The sequence below is a fragment of the Misgurnus anguillicaudatus genome, chromosome 22 (assembly GCF_027580225.2).
Source record: "Misgurnus anguillicaudatus chromosome 22, ASM2758022v2, whole genome shotgun sequence".
In the NCBI taxonomy this organism is placed as follows: domain Eukaryota; kingdom Metazoa; phylum Chordata; class Actinopteri; order Cypriniformes; family Cobitidae; genus Misgurnus; species Misgurnus anguillicaudatus.
The window spans coordinates 42,969,511-42,987,130 of NC_073358.2; the positions used below are offsets into that span (position 1 = coordinate 42,969,511).

At 38.9% G+C, this 17,620-nt stretch overlaps 1 protein-coding gene across 1 annotated transcript in view; it reads right to left on the reverse strand.

Moving 5' to 3' along the window:
* Positions 1 to 1,466: 1,466 nt before the first annotated feature.
* The window catches only part of LOC129439807 (uncharacterized), a 42,943-nt gene continuing 26,789 nt past the window's right edge, over positions 1,467 to 17,620 (reverse strand). Inside the window, exons 4-10 of the mRNA XM_055198620.2 lie at positions 16,438 to 16,555; positions 13,430 to 13,553; positions 13,222 to 13,295; positions 9,762 to 9,819; positions 9,623 to 9,658; positions 8,932 to 9,118; positions 1,467 to 8,783 (exon numbers count right to left, since the gene is read on the reverse strand). Of these exons, the coding sequence (XP_055054595.2) occupies positions 1,478 to 8,783; positions 8,932 to 9,118; positions 9,623 to 9,658; positions 9,762 to 9,819; positions 13,222 to 13,295; positions 13,430 to 13,553; positions 16,438 to 16,555 (7,903 nt within the window). The 3' untranslated portion in view covers positions 1,467 to 1,477. The remainder of the gene's footprint in view (positions 8,784 to 8,931; positions 9,119 to 9,622; positions 9,659 to 9,761; positions 9,820 to 13,221; positions 13,296 to 13,429; positions 13,554 to 16,437; positions 16,556 to 17,620) is intronic.

Here is a 17,620-nt window from a genome sequence, read left to right on the forward strand (position 1 = left end):
GATTGAGATGAGTCCATTTCTGTGAGAGGTAGGAATCTGTTGATGCAAATATTCTGCAGTATGACATACCTCCAATAACTTCATTTGGTTTGATTTGCCTTTGTCCGTTAGGGATATACGGTCTGATTGTTTATGAGAGTTTTGCTTACAAGGTGAATAAGATTCAACTCTTAATGGCATTCCTAAAGATTCTTTTCTTAAACTTCTGTTAAAGACTTCTTTATCTTTTACAAGAGGAATAGCTTCATTTGGAAGCATTTCTCCTGTTGTTTCATTCAACATTTTAGAAGTTGACCTGACCACAGACATGTCACTACAGCTTTTAATAGAGTAAGCTGGTGCCGAAGGCACGTCTGTTGTTTGAGCAATGGATGATTTCCAAGACAAAAATCTCCTATGACTTTGAACATGCTTTGGAAGCAAATGCGGCTCTACTATTAAAGGTTCACCTGCCAAGTCTTTCGAATCATACACATCGGTATTTGGTTTGGTCCTCACAAGTGACAAATCACCTGCTTCCATCACATGCTCTCCAGAAAGCATCTCTGATGAGGACTTTGGAGACATGTCAACTACATTCCTGATTGTATTAGCTGGTGCTGTGGGTTCTTTGTAGAGCAGTCCTGACAGAAACATCTGCCGTGTCATTTGTAATGTCCCAGTTTTGTTCTGAAAGGAACCAACGTCAGCAGAGATTCTTATGACATTCATGCTTTGTTGTAAAGAATCAGTTTGTGTAACATTTGCTTGTGACTGAGAACTTTTGATAAAAGGTTTCCAATGTTGCGTTGAAGGCTCCACAATTAAAGACACCCCAACAAACTCTTCATTTCCATCTGAGAGTGATGTTGACCTTGTCCTCACACGTGGCAAAACTTTATTTTGATCTGCCTCAGTGACTGCAGACAAACAAGTAGTTGACTTTCCAGACATATCTAGTGTAGCTTTAATTGTATTTGCTGGAGCTGTTTGATGAAAATCAGATAACTGCACTGGCAAACTTAGAGTTCTGTTGTACAATAGATTTTGTCTGCTTTCTTTTAAAAATGCTTCGTCTGAACTTTGTTGTAAAGACACACTTGATAGAAGCTGTGGTAGTGACTGACGCCTTTGGGAGACTATATTTCGGTCTGGTTCTGACACTTCCACAAGCAAAGGCAAACCAACAGAACCTTTATTAGAGTCTGTGACAGAGATTCGTCTGCGTCTTATAAGGGGTACTGCTTCCGTTTCTGAGATCTCAGTGATTGTTTGCTCCATGGACTTTGCAACTGACTTTGAAGTCATATCAAGTGTTGCTTTGACCAAGTTAGCTGGAGCAGTGTTCTTATTATATAAGCAACTCATCCTCATGTTTTCACTAGAAAGTGAAGTCTGCCTCATTAGACCAATTTGTTTATTTTGAGCAGGCATATGAAAAGTTGGACTTATCATAGGTAATCTCTTTACCACAGGACATGTATTTTGTGAAGATATTTCAGATAGATCTAAAATTGAGGCAATGTTTAATGTTCCAAAACTTTTTTTGGATGGCTTTGGAACTCTGCTCACATTCTACTGGACCTGTCACTGGTCCGTCAGTGTGAGCTGGTGGAGGAATTGACATAAGCTCCACTTTTGAAGACGATTTTGGGAATGTATCATCAAGGACTGTTGCTTGGGACGTTTGAACTGAAACTTGTCTGGTAAGTTCAGGTTTCTGTTTGGGTGATATGGGTTTATTACCATTGTCATCTCGTCTTGGAAGGCCACTTTCTACAGGACAGTATTGTGATTTCATTTGAGGGGAACCTGTAGCAGAAACTGTTCCCATAGGTACATCAGACATTATCATGGAGAAACTGTGGACCTCTAGAGCTGGAAATGTCACATTAATTTCCTCATCTAATGCAACAGTCAGATCAACAGCTGCCATCTCGGATGTCATATTATTCTGCTTTACGGCTTTTTTTAGTTTTGCATTGGTGAAGTCAATTATATCCTGAAAAGAGTTCCCAGCATTATGTAATGGAGTTTTTACATCATTATCTTTGTCTTTTTTTCCTATGGTTCCAGAGAAATCCATGGGTTTACTACAATGTAATGTGTCTACTGCCAGCTGAGGTTTGTTGAAAAGTAAATTCTGTGGAGGTGGCAATGCTCTTTTTTCATTTGACATTGTAACGTCATGTTTTGACTGTGTGGGAACTGCTGCAGTCATGGTTCCTTCAAAATAACTGGTTTTCTTTGATAGAGAAGACTGTGTTGACTGCGATGGTTGTCTAGCCAGTTTACCTTTCTGAGGTGCAGCAGATGTCTTGGAAGCATTGCCAATATTGGCTGTGAACTGTGAGCTCAAAACTGAGGTTGGTGGAGTGGGTATTTCTTGGTGTGTGGTGGTTGCACAAACCTCTGTAACACCTTCTTGTCTCAATGAACACACTGGTGTAACAGGAAGTGTCCTGGGTGATATGCACAGTGTTTTATTGGTTTTCAGTTGTTCAGGAAGTTTTGAAAACACGTTTTGAGATGGTAAAGTAACTGTAGATCCTACTAATGTTGTGGCTTTAGTTGTCTGTGATGTAGTATTTTTATCAGCTAATGTTGTCTTTGCAACAAAGCTCTCAGTGGTTGAAAAAATAGAACTGACTGTTTGTTTACACTGATTCTTCTGACCAGCGTGCTCATCATCAACATGACCAATCATGATTTCAGGAATAGAACGTTTTATAGATGATGGATTCTGTCTGTAGTTTCCTTGTGAGGTAAAAGCAACTGAGGAAGACGATGATCGCACAGATACTTCCGAGAGAGAATTCGTAATCCCCTGATTTTTCCAGTATGGTCCTCCATGGCATGGATGTGTTGCTTTGTTTGAGAGGTCAGTTGCATCTGGTTGCTCCTCCAGAGAAATTATATTTGGCTCTTGTGCATCCAATTTCACTTTTCTGAGCTCGTACATACTAAAGTCAACAGGTTCCTCTGTCCCTGCAATTATGGACTCTTGAAACATTTGACAAAACTTCTCAAGGTTCATGTTCATAATCCTATCACCTTTCATAAAAGCTGAGGACAGATCAACAGGAGCATTTGTAAGTTGTGAGTCGTTCAGTCTTTGTTCTGGCACCCAATTAATTCCATTATCATTAAACAGGGGTATTTTAAAGCCACAAAGGGTCATCTTTGGTTTGTCAGTTCTCTCCAGAATACTCAAGATATTTTCAGTAATTTGTTGTAAAACACGGTTCTCCTCCGGGGTTGCACATGCATAAAGGTGCTTTCCAGCTCTATCAGTCAAAAGAGAGTATATAAATTCTTCATCCATATATACATAATAACCACAATCACCCACCTCAGCTGGCCACCACATTCCTTGCTCCAACAGGGACAGCCACTGCTGGTACCACTCAGTATCTTCAAATATGTCATCATCTACATCTCCACTGGCATCTGCAGTGCCACTGAGGTCAACTGCACCTGGAGTCAAATCCAAAGCTCCCTTCTTGACAGTGAGCTGTTTAAAAATTGAGTCAAATTTCAAATCAGCTTGGGTTTTTTGGGTCATTTTGGAGTCATTCCTAGATTTGAGGCTATAGTCTGACATTGACTGGAAATGGTGTAGATTTGTTGGTATATCAGTTGACGTTTTTTTGCTATTTTTATTGTTTAAGCCATTAAAATTGTCATAGCTACTCCAGCCATTCTTGTTTGTTTTACTCATATCATATACAATAATATCCTCTTCATTTGCTAGAGGAAGATTCTTTGGTATACTGACAACATCCTGCCAGGGATGTGAAGGTATATGAAAATGATTAGAATCTATATTTTTAAAATCCCACCATCTAGCTGTTTCTAAAACTGGTTGAAAAGTTGGCGATGTGCCCCCTTGACTTCCAGAATAGCAGTCCTGAACTTGATCTGCAAGAGTTTCCAATAAAGCATAATCATTCAGCTGGTGCCAAAGCAGAGCTTCTATGAGACACTGATGCTCATACAATTCTGGGGGAATCACACCATATTCAGCAAAGGCATACAACAGATCCTGGTAACCATATTCCGTAGCCGTGCCATATAAAAGTCTATGGATCTCACCCATATACTGTTGTGTTGATTTTACTGCAGGATGCAATTGGGCAGGTTGATAGGAAGGTTCACTTTCAGATCTGCTTGAGTCTAAACACCCTGTGCCGCTAGTAACAGCAGCAGTTACCTCAACTTTATTCTGTTTAGGCTTTAAAATATCGAGAAAGCCCTTCTCTGTATCGTTACTTTTAGCTGAAGAACCATTTTCATTAGATCCTGATTTAAAAATACTAGAAAGCACACCTGCACCACTAATAAAACTACTTTTTGACTCATCCTTGCATTGAAACGATTCAGGTTTAGATGAAGATTCCTCCTCTGTGACTTTATCAAATAATCCAGACAATAAACCTTTTTTTACTGAAACTTTCGAATCTATTTCAGCAGTCTCATCCTGAGAACACTCAAGCTCAATTGATTTGGCCCTTTGAATCTGTGGCCGAGCTTGACTAGGCTTAAAATTAGCACCGTTTTGTTGCTGATGCTTTGGCTTTTGCTCAGACAATGGCTCATTTGTTGTTATTGGTTCATCTACTGTTGCAGTGAGTTTGCTCAAAAATCCAGAAAGGATGCCACTAGATTCATTTTGTTTACTGCTAGCACAATGGGTAGACTTATTTGCTTGAGGTTTGCCTGTTTGAGCCTGTTGTTCAGATTCATCAGAGGTGGTCATTTTAAAAATGCTAGAAAACAAACCACTTGGCTGATCTTGCGGTTGTGTTGCAGCCTGACCTTGCTGGCCTTGTTGATTGACTTGTTTTTGTCCTACAGAAGATGATTTTGGAGTTTCAGTCTCTGAACTCATTTTCAAAAAACCAGAAAAAAATCCACTAGATTGGCTTGGAGAAGGTGACTGTTGGTTAGAATTTTGACTTCCAGAGACAGATTTTGTTGTCTGAGCAGGGCTGTCTACTGAAGCCAACTTGTTAAAAAATCCTGAAAGAAGACCCCCTTGTTGTGCCTCAGAGGTTGGGTTATGAGATGGAATTTGATTTTGTCTTTGTAGAGGCTGTCTGTTCCCCTGTGGCTGCTGACTTGTTCGTGGTCCAAGAGACTCTTTTTGTGATTGAGTTGGTGCCTGGTTGGTTGCAAAAAGCCCAGACAAAAACCCACCTTGTTGATTAGAAGACTTCTGGGGAGCACTTTCATTTAGACCAGACCTACTGGTTTGCTCTGCGGTTTGAACAGGTGGTTGGGGATGTGTAGTTTTATTGTCTGCAACTTTATTAAGCAATCCAGAGAGCATTCCACTTGTTTCACTTGGAGGTACCTGCTTAGGGGGAGCTTGGTTTTGCCTCTGCAGGTTTTGCCTTTGTGCTTGTTGTGCATTTGGTTGACCAGAACATGGGATCTTTTGCTGTGAATGATTCTGTGGAGCTGGTTCTTTGTCATTATTTGCCTCTGAAGCACGCATGCCAAACAGGCCAGAAAGGAAGCCACCTTGCTGATGTGGTGGTGGTTGCTGGGAAGGGGTAGGGCCCTTTGGGGTTTGGCTACCAGGCCCAGAATGTGGCTGTTGAGGACCACTCTCAGGGGCTGTTAACTTGTTTAAAAATCCTAAGAACATTTCACCTGAATTAACATGTGATGGCTGTGTATCTGTTTTGCTGGATTGTTGTTGGTTAAGCTGACTGCCAGAGCCACCTGGCTGTTTTGGCCCACTAAGAGCACTTTCTGTAAATTTTAGGAGTCCCCCAAAAAGTCCTCCTGTTTGAGGTGGGTCAGTTTGCTGTGGATGAGAATGTGGTTGACTTTTGGTGTCAGACTGTTGATAATTTGGTTCCAGTTCAGATGTTTGCTGTTGAGGTTGGAACTCCTCAGTTGCTGCCGCATTGTCATGACCTGCTAACTTTACTAGTCCAGATAGAAAGCCTCCTGACTGACTCTGAGGTGACGCTCCTTGAAATGTTTCTTGGGATGTCTGTTGTGTGGTGTTATGCTTTGGTTCACCTTGATTTTCAGGACCTGATTTTGACTGGGAAAAAGAGGTTTCATGACTTGCACCTGTATCATGGGCCAATTTAAATAACCCAGAAAAGATTCCACCAGCCTGCGGAGGAACAGCACTCTGCTGTGTTTTGTTGTTGTTCTGAGCAGTTGCTGGTGCTTCTTTGTGGGAAGAGGGTTGCTGTTGTGGACCTGCTGCTTGAGTGCTTTCTGGGGCAGCAATTTTCAAAATCCCAGACAGCAGTCCTCCTGACTGAGGGGTTGTAACCCCTGTTTGAGAATGATTTTCAGAGCCAATAACACTGGAAAACAGCCCTGAGAGCAATCCACCCTGTTGAGGTTGGGTAGAACTTGCTTGGGATTTATTACCACCAGATAAACCTGAGAATAAGCTATGCGACTCAGGTTGTGCCTGTTGATTAGTTTGTGGCTTTGGCTGCAGAGACTTTGGATGGCACTGGTCCTCAGGTTTGGTTTTTGCTCCATCTTGAGGTGACACATTTTGAACTGGTGCTTCCTGTTGTTTCTCACCATCTGCATCATGTGTATTTAAATCAGTCTGATTTTTAGTAGCAGGCAGGCCTTCATCATCATAACTTTTCTCTAGAACTATATCTGTAGAAATTTTCTGTAAACCTTGTTTTGTATAGGCTGTTGATTTTGATGTGGATTGTGTTAAAGTCTGTGTCTTATGTGGGTCGGGTGGACTAGTTTTAAACAGATTTGAGAACCATCCAGTGTCTGTATTTCCTCTGGGCAAACTTTCAAGCAATGCCGAACGACTGGAGTGTGGTGATTTAGCCTCATTTTGCGAGGCACCAGGTTTAGGGGCACTGTTATCTTCACCTTTTGCCAGTTTTAAAAACCCAGAGAGCATACCACCTTCTTCTTTATTTACCTGAGGATTGGCAGGAGCATCTGAGGAGAAGACAGAGAGCTTTAATTTATTACTCCAAGTACCCGTGACATCCTCCGATTTCGGAACCTCTGCTGGCTTGAAAATAGAAAACATTGAAGGCGCAGCTTTATCATCAGGTGTAGTGGTTGAGATTAGTGAGTTAAATGACTTTTTAAAAGGGCTGAAGAACCCAGCATCTTCAGCTGGTGCTTGACTGACAGACTTCACTTCAGATTTACTTTCTTCTGGCTTAGATGAAGCCTCTCTTGGCATTGCATCAGGTATCTCACCAGATGAGTCTGTTTCAGGTAAGAGCTCTACAGATCCACTACCTGATCCCCCACATGAGGACTGATGTTCAGGTTGTGAGCCTGATCCTTCTATAGACAAACTTTTGGATTTATCTATTGATCCCTCTTTGGACTCTGGGTTTTCCTGTGATATATTTGGTTGTGAAGCGGTTTCAGTGCTTGGTTTTTCTCCAAAAAATTTAAAAGGGCTTAATCGTCCCAACACTGAATCAACCACAGTTTGGGGCTGATTTAAAGTGGACTGAGTTTGATCACTACTTGTCTCAGCATTGTCTGTAGTATCAGTCAGTAATGTGGCACTAGAAGGACGGCTGGGCTCTGGAGACTGAAATGGCAACAATGATTGCAAACAGAACTTCTTGTCTACACTAGCTTCCTGATTAGCAGGTGGTACAACTGCTACAGGAGTTGCACTACCAGGTGGTTTAGGCAAGAAAGAAAAGATTTTTGAAATACCAGACTCTGTCTGAGGAGAAACAGGAGGTTTTGTGGTCGTTGCTGTTGATTCGGTAGTATCAGCTGCTGCTTTTGTGTTTGTCACTGTGTTGAATAGTGAGCTCATAGCATTTTTAACACCTGCAATACCTTGTTCCACAGCATTTTCCGCTTTTGACTCAGCAGATTTAACCTCTGTTTTCTTAACTTCACCACCTTTTTCTGTTTTTGCTACAGACTTTTGAATTGATTCATATTTGTTCATTTCCTCCTCTCTACCAGCCAGATATTCTGATACGGAATCAACTAAGTCTTGAAGCTCATCCATAGTATCATTATACTTATTACTTGGTTCATTCACTGGTGACAACAGTACATCTTGATCCCCTTTGCAAACATTCCCAAGGCTACTCTGCTGGTCACAATAACCATGCGACCATTCACCATAATAGGGCGTACATCTTCCATTGTTGTAATAACTGTCATTTTCGTATTGCACATCTTCTTCCACAAACGCCATATCATCTAGCTCCTCCTCAGACCCAAAAGAAAACTGCATTTCATCAGATCCTGCAGACCCATATTCATTTCTTGCTTTCATCCTTGCTGCTTCCTCCTTACAATAAATTGAATAGTTCTCAAGAGTGTCTTCAAATGAGGTTTTGGCCCACAGCATAGTTTTGTACAACAGTCCCTCTGTACAGGATTCTTGACCTCCCCTTTGCAAGTGAAGTCGCCTAATTGAGGGAATAATTGAAATCTCAGAAGGGGAAATTTCATCCTTTACATTTTTGGCTTCCTGGTATACTAAGTGGAAGTCACTGCTGTCTGTCCTTGTTTTGCCAGCATTTTCAGATGCATCATCAATCTCACCCTCAGGGGACACTGCATCACGCTTTACTGTCTTGCAAAACTGACCCCCTGTGGAGTCATCCTGGCACCCTATGATTCTGTAAATTTCATTCTTGGTGTCATCATCATCATCATCCCAAGTTTTCTGCGCTGGTTCCAGGTAATCGTCCAGTATTTTGTCATTCATCTTGTACTTGGTTTCCCAATCTTCAACTCCCATGCCTGAATCTACTGGAATTATTCTGACATCATCTCTACTGTTTGTGAATTGGGTGCTTAAAATGTCAAAGTGCAAAAAGCATGGATGGGAAGATGAACAAAGAGAAAAAATGGATAAATTAAGAAAAAAGCAACTTAAAGTAACTTAAAATTTAGCAAGACAGCAAAATCCAGACAGCGTAATTATGTATGTTTTAAATATACCTCTGTTCTCTATAATCCAAATTCAAGTCTTTTGACACCACCTGATGCTGTAATCTTCTTCCAATAGGGTACTGATGGAGTGAAGAATTTGGTTGGGCTGTGGTGTGGTATCGTGGAGGCATGCTGTGTGTTTCACTGCGATAATCACTGTCCCTGTCATCCACAGCACTGTCATGGTCATCGAAAGCTACAGCACACAGAGACAGAGAAGACAGGGATCTTGTCAGCAATGGGTGGAAAGAGGACATAGTCCTCCCACTAAAACTCTGCTCTGAACGCATAAACAAGGACATGGAAGTATAACATCACTGTACAAAATGCAAAATGGTGGTTAACAAAAAGTTAAAAACAGTGTGCTGCCGAGTGACAAGCTATACATAATCTTCAAACATTTCAAAAATATACTTTACATATTATTTGTTTTGAAATTATTACACATTCACATATACTTTTCATGCATAAAACGTGCATTCTGTAGAAAATTATGTCATTAAATTTAATTACAAAAATGCTAAAAGGTTTCTTTATGCACAATATATAAAACTTACAATTTTATGCACAAATTATATTTTAGAAACCTACAGATGGTTTGGGAATAAAAGTCTGTACTAAAACAGCAAACTGAAGAAAGAGCGAAACAAAAATGATAGAAAGAAACAATAATGACAAGTAATAGACATCAAGTACATACTCTGCTGATCACTCCATCCAAAGTATGTCCAATTGCCTAGTTGTGTGGAGAAAGAACAGCTATGAACTACTGCCATCTACTGGTCTAAATGGAGACATGTAATAAAAAATAAAGATAAAAGTGAAATGACAACACTTACAGCATTGTGAGGGCACTGATGGTAGCTGTTCTCTCTGTGCTTCATCTGTCATTGAGTACTATAAAGATACGGTACATAAGGTACGACTTGATAATTACATAAAATGTGGGCTCAATTCAATTCAATTCAATTTTATTTATATAGCGCTCACAATTGGTAATTGTTTCAAAGCAGCTTTACATTAATAGAAGCAGGGAAAACACAGAAAATTCGACAGATAGCATAACATAATACAGATAGCATAAGCAGCAGAATTTGCTGCGGCTATGAATCAACATTATACGCGAGCGTATTACTAATGTAACGTATAGAAGAGGGTGCTAAGTTAAGCCAATGAAGGCTGACTCCCCGGGTTGAAAAAACCCCTAAGAGAAAAAAAACCGGACTTTTCTAGCCGGGGGAAAAATGTCCTAGGAGGAAAAACCCTTGGGATTATATATATATATATATATCACATACACATACACATACACACCCACACAAACATATATATATATACTGTATATATGTAAACAAGTAAGGAGATTAAACGGGTTTTGCCGGTGGTCGTCGGTCAGGCATAAGCTGGGCATCACGTTGAAGGACGGCTAGTAAATCAGTGATGTAATAGATGCAATACAGCTCAAGTAATCAACTATGACAGATACCAAAACGGACAGATTGTCACACATCCTCATTCTCCAAAACCACAAAGAAATTATAATCCAGACTACCATAAAGTACAGGGCAACTTGCAAATACTTGATTTGTAATTGAAGTAATTAATACAAACTACTGTCACTTTTTCCTCATACCTCAAACTATTTTGGAACAGTGTTGGGTCACCATATGTTCAATGTAAAATCTAGTTTAATAACATGTTTGCTGTGAATTTGTTGCAACAGCAGGTGGCAGTAGCATACAAACTTCAAAATTATTCATTGCATTTTACAGCAAATCTCCTTTTTGGTATTGCAATGTATTATTGATGAAAACAAAATGTCACTGCTCTATGCCAAATAAACCCATTTTACTTCAACCATAAAGTATAGCAACCATAAAGCATTCTTTATTTTTCTAGAGACAATCATGTTCATTTTCATTAATTCTCTGATTAATGCAAAAATTATCTATAAATTAATTTAAAGAGCGGGCTAGAGTAAAAACACCCTTAAAAACTGTTCAGTTTTCTTTTTCAAAGAGGTTGTTTACACTGTGTTTATAAAAGGTTGTTGACACCGCAAAATGCGTTTTGGTCGATCAGACCACAAGTGGACAACGCTAAAGACAGATGTAAATTGGTTGTAAAACGTTTTGAGCTTGTTCACTTTCGACCACAATCAAATTCGACCAAATTGCTTTTTTAGTGTAGACACACGCACATGGGGTCGAATGTGTTCAAGCAGCCACAAAAGACCGCCTACTCTCCGCCTATTGATTTAATGTAATGTATTGAGAACAATGGTAATCTATAGACCCCTTAATCGCTTACATCACTGTGATGTCACCGCTCTAGATGGAGGCAAAAAAGAAGTAGAAACTCATAGGAGGCGCGCTAAAAGTTTGAGGTTTTGACTTTAAAATGTCATCTTGTGTTTTTGGTGGCCAGAATAGAAGGAACACAGGCCAACAAAGGCCTTCTGAGGGTAATTCGCACGTTGTTGTTGTAGAAAATCCTAATTTAAAACTTTATAAACAAAAATAACTAGCTTCCGGTAATGCCGCCATCTTAGACTCCTCTGTATTCAGGAGAGAGTATCAGCGTAGTGTATGCACTTTTCTTAGTGACGTATGACAAATGCGGAGGGCGGGGGCACAAAGCAGCAGCATAGAACCCTCCATAAACTGCATACGCTCTCATCTTGATGGCGGTGTTACCGGAAGCTAGTTATTTTCATTTATAAAGTTTTAAATTTGGATATTTCTATAACAACACCCGTGGATTACCCTCAGAAGGCCTTTGTTTATCAATGTGGAGCCATTTGGATTTATTTTGTGAAGGATGGATGCACATTTTTTGGACTTGGGATGTGGACCCCGTAACTTTACATTTGATAAACTGAAAGATCTAAAACATTTTCTAAAATAACTGAAAATGTGTTCGTCTGAAAAAAGATGGACATATGCATCTCAGACGGCTTCGGGGTGAGTAAATCATGGGTTTAATATACTTTTTGGCCGAACTATCCCTTTAACACAATTGCTACATCCGAAATCACGTACTTCTATAATATATAGAGGGCAAAAATCAGTATGCGAGGCAAGCTATATATCCAATTTCATAGTATTTGAGAGACAGTAGCCGAAAAAGTACCCAGATCTCCTACTTCCAGCTAGATTTTTAGTTGTGCATTTGATGGACACACTACTATCCCATGTGGCCATGCGAACGGACGAGCGGCCAAATTCAAAAAGTGAATATAATAAAAAATACCTGAAATCTATAAACCGAGTGGCTCTTTAAGTGATTCAGGTACCATGAAATGTATTCCCCATACTTGTTAAACAACACTATCAACATTAGCTGAAAATTTAATAGCTTTTGAATGCTACCTGTATTAAATAGATGTCTTCTTTTGTTGGTTACGTGATTGGACTAAATCTTTCAAAAGGAAATAATTAAATGGGTATATGTTTATGTTTAATTTAATTACATCATAGGTCAAAGGAAGACGATGTCAAAGATGCAGACTAAACACAAAACATCTGATCATACAGTGCTTTTCAGTGGTCTAATTGGATGTGTAAAATCACTTTTGCATTGATCCCCTTTTATAAACTCAAGAGTTGTTGATTCGGACAGCAATTAAATTACCACGCAACCTTGGTAGGGCTGTCACGGTTATAAAATTTGGCTGACGGTTATTTGTCTGATATATTGTGCCGATTAGACGATTAATTGACTGTTTTAGTGCTTTGACGATTATGATGATTAATTGTCTGTTTTACTGCTTTGACATTTAATTTTCATACATTTTTTTGGTTTGTTTATGAAACAATTTTCACACATTGTTGTGATTATTTAAATTAAACATTTTGCCAGGTTTACCTGGCGGTAAATATTAAAACATAACACATATTTAAAAGTAATCTGATAATGTCTCATTTATACAAGCGCTGCAGCTCCCCCTTGTGTTTTTTAGAGAGATGTGCAATCATTGCGGTGATCTGAAATCATCGCGATGAGGTCAAACAATCGCTATGTAACAATTATTTATTCATTGTGACAGCCCTAATTTGGTATTTGTCAGAAAAAGTAGGTAATTCGGCCTGGAATCTTGACGTGGATGGTCAGAAAAAACAGACAGACATCCTGGATTCACACAGCAATAAAATCACTACCCCCTGTAAATTATGATAATATCTTACGGGACGTTAGAAACACTAACTGTCCGAATAGGGCTATAGTGCATTTCACTAAAGCAAGCTATAAAAATTTGTGAGGAACCGATATGAATTGCAATTTACTTAAAACACACACCTCATCATGTATCCTCATAGAGTTAATGCTTTCTAGCTTTTTAGTCCAGTACTGGGCCTCATCTTCCGGGATATCTGCAAAAGCAGCAAAACAAACCAAAACGATTCAAAGACAGATGTTGTAAAACTTCTTTTTCAGTCTGTTTGGCATAAATTTATTACATTTACTCAACATAGGTAATTTTAGACATTCAAAAGAGCAGAATTACCAAATGGGAGCTCAAAGCGTGTGTCTAGCAGCACTTGGTGAGGGGTGGGGTTTTTAGTGCCGTATATCTCATCTTCCTTCATCAGAACCTCAGAGTCCAGTGAGGTCCATTCACCAGGTCCCTCCTAATGAGAGCAAGAGAGACTTTCAGTAAAAAGATATAACAACCATTTAAGACTAAGTCGTGTCACAATTAATCGTTTGTGCGGTGCATTTCGATTGCGGGCTTGTACGATTCTGCATCGATGCAGTAATAGCCCATAATCGATTTTACTGACGTTTTGCTGACGTCATTAGTCGTGTATGCACTTGTCGCAGTAGAGAAAAGACAGACCCAGTCAAAAATTGATCAAACATTATCAATTTTGCTGCTGAACTCTGACAAAGCAAAGAGAATAAACAGATCTGTGTGTGCTGTGACTGAGGTTCGGCTCGCATGAGATTTGTGGATTAATACGCAAATTTAAATTATATTATTGCACCTGCTACAGCCATGGTTGTATGGATTCCAAAACAGTACAAATCAAATGTTTAACTCTAGGGGAGCTGGAAAATGACATATTTTCAAAAAAAGCTGGAGTGTCCGTTTAACATTCAAGTGATTTTAAACCATTAAGCCGCAAAAGGGCAGTAAAGTGAGCAGCTTTCTGTATGCACAGATGCACATACGGTTGACTGTGTCCGGTCCGGCTCCAGTCAGACTTGATCATCCCCATGCCCTTTTAAAGATCAGAACTCTTGTAGTCCATTAAAATTCTTTTGGCGAATGAAAAACAACAAAGTTTTTATTTGGAGCGATCCATCTGTGTGTGCACATGCGTTTAAGTGCACTCAAAAGTGCACATACGGAGAGACACCTTTCAAAAAGCTAGCGAACATAAAATCTTTCTTTTCTTGACAGGGCACATACATACCAACTTATCTCCACAGTATTCTTTTTCTGATAAAAACATTTGCTTATGTCTTAAAGGAATATTCCATTTTCTTAAAAGAAAAATCCAGATAATTTACTCACCACCATGTCATCCAAAATATTGATGTCTTTCTTTGTTCAGTCCAGAAGAAATTATGTTTTTTGAAGAAAACATTGCAGAATTTTTCTAATTTTAATGGACTTTAATAGAACCCAACATTTAATACTTAATTCAACACTTAACAGTTTTTTTCAACGGAGTTTCAAAGGACTATAAACAATCCCAAACGAGGCATAAGGGTCTTATCTAGCGAAACGATTGTCATTTTTGACAGGGAAAATGGCAAATATATACTTTTGGACCACAATTTTTCGTCAAGGTCCGGTCCAGCCCGATCTAACGTGTTACATATATAAAACGCACATTTGCGGACCATTTTAAACAATAAACTGCCACAAAGATATTAATTAGTATCAGATGACATACAACAACGTAGGAACGGTCCTCTTTCTCAACACATGTAAACCCTGGGGCGGAGGTTCGCGTTCATCCTCTGTGACCTCTTGATGTGATGACGTATTGCGGTGACGTAGTGGGGTCAGCTGGCGCATCACGACCGGATCCACACGACGAGAAGTTGTGCTTTAAAAGTGTATATTTGTTATTTTTATTGTCAAAAATGACAATCGTTTCGCAAGATAAGACCCTTATGCCTCGTTTGGGATTGTTTATAGTCCTTTGCAACTCCGTTGAAAAAAACTGTTAAGTGTTGAATTAAGTATTAAATGTTGGGTTCTATTAAAGTCCATTAAAATTAGAAAAATTCTGCAATGTTTTCTTCAAAAAACATAATTTCTTCTCGACTGAACAAAGAAAGACATCAACATTTTGGATGACATGGTGGTGAGTAAATTATCTGGATTTTTCTTTTAAGAAAATGGACTAATCCTTTAAGTGTATCTTCAATGAAAATGACAAAATCTTGCATTCATTGATATAAATGTTGCAATGTGCAGTATCTTCAAAAACAGGATGCAAAGCATCGTGATGCATTGTGACATTGAATCGAATCGAATCGTTAACATAATAATCACAATTGAATTGAGGAACCAGTGAAGATTCACACGTCTAATAATCAACATCATAAACTTACAATTTAAATAAACAAAACATTAAATTATACAATATAGTGCTGTAGGTGCGTTGGTTTGATTACATAGAATTGTCATAAAACTGGGGCCCCCTGGCACCATCTTGCGCCCCAAGTTTGTGAACCACTGAACTTCAGGCTTTTTTGCATTTTCATCACTGATTTTTGAGACATATCTGTGGAATGGCTTTAAACATGTTATGAATGTGTTCAATGGTACTGACAGTACTACAAAAGGAATAATACAGTTATTTAAAATTATGCAAAATATGTCATAAGGACAAAAGAGGCAAAGCACATGCAGAACTTTGTAAATGAAAGGCGTTCCAATTCTACAATAATCGGTGAAGCTTTTATATGCAGTTCTGTGTGTGCAGAAAATGTTTTCTGGATGGTTGCTTCAAAAATCAAATGAGCCCATGAGATATTTTAGTCTCTAGGTATGGGTTTTGTGATTTACTGTTTACTATCCTAAATAATGTGAAGATACAACTTTAGTTGATATCATTAAAATTGACTGGTCATGTCATAGATTAAAGTGAAAATAATGACTGAAATCAATTTTGATGCCCCTAATCTCAAAATTAGCCTATGAGACTGGATTTCACAGACATGGTTACATATTTCTATATCACTGACTTTCCCTCACTATCTTTCTGCTTAAACACACAGTAAAAAAACACAATGTCTGTGCCCAAACTACTTCTGATTTGTCAGTTTTGAAATAACCCAAGTGTGCCAGTCAAATTTTCCACATCCTCAACCTTTGCAATGCGTTCCCCACACAGTCCAGATCTGAGAATAACTCAGTCAGACGGTCATCACATTTAGTGTGAAACAGGGTGGGAGTGGCACTTTCATGCCTCACCAGACAGACGGCAGAGACGTGTGAAAGACACGTTTTTCTGTTTTCTGCATATTGATTGGCTGATGGTGTCCACTCACCTCATCTGATTGGCAGATAGTGTTAAGTGGGATCCATGCTGTTCCTATTAAGGTGTCCCAGATGAGTCCTTTGGTCCACACCTCCACAACCAGACCCAGATCCAGACGATTAATCTCACTTAGACCACAGATATGGATGCAGAAATAAAGACAAATTAATAAAAAAAAAAAAAACATTAAACATGCACATATAAACAATTTTTCTGCTTTAAAAATATGTAAAATCTCAGGTCATGCCTTAGCCTGGAATACATTTTATGCTATTTTGCCATAAAACTGTATATTTAATAATTAAACTTGTCCCTATACCAAAGACTATTATTCTAACAATTTAAACCGCACATTTTTCATGCAATCTACAAAATTATTATTATTCAAATGATCAGTAACATAAGTTTTAATTACTAGCCAAAGGCAATTTTAATTTTGGATCCAAATTTAGGGATAAATGATATATGACCTAATTTTTAAAAGTCTAAAGAGCTTGCTAATATTTAAAGGGGACATTTCACAAGACTTTTTAAGATGTTAAATAAATCTTTGGTGTACCCAGAGTACGTATTTGAAGTTCTAGCACAAAAATACACCACAGATAATTTATTATAACATGTTTAAATTGCCACTTTGTAGGTGTGAGCAAAAATGTGTCATTTTGGGTGTGTCCTTTAACTCTTTCCCCGCCATTGACGAGTTATCGCGTCAATCTGCAATACCGCTATTATCCACCAGTTGGCGCTCTTCCGCAACTTATAAAAACCGGAAGTATTGCCCTAGGGCAGGGATTCCCAAAGTGTGGTACGCGCACCCCCAGGGGTACGCGAGCTGCCACCGGGGGGTGCGCGAGTGGAAAAATCTAATGGCGGTCTGGTTCTTTAAGTGGGATTTTTTCATACAATAAATTAATCGCTTTTATTTTAAATAAAAAAACTATACTTTTAGTTTTTGATAGAAACGTAGAAGACAGCTGCTGTCTTTTTCTACGCACTGCTCTTCTGTTATGCACTGCAGCCGCTATATGCGCGTCAACTCGTTTCATTCATTCCATATTATAAATATGCTTAACTGGCTGAAATCAGGGAAACTGTCAAGTGTGGGACGTCTTATGATAAAGTTGTTAGTCACGAAGGAGGAGAGGGACCAAGAGAGAGAGACTTTTTTCTATGGCAAAAATAGAAATAATCAA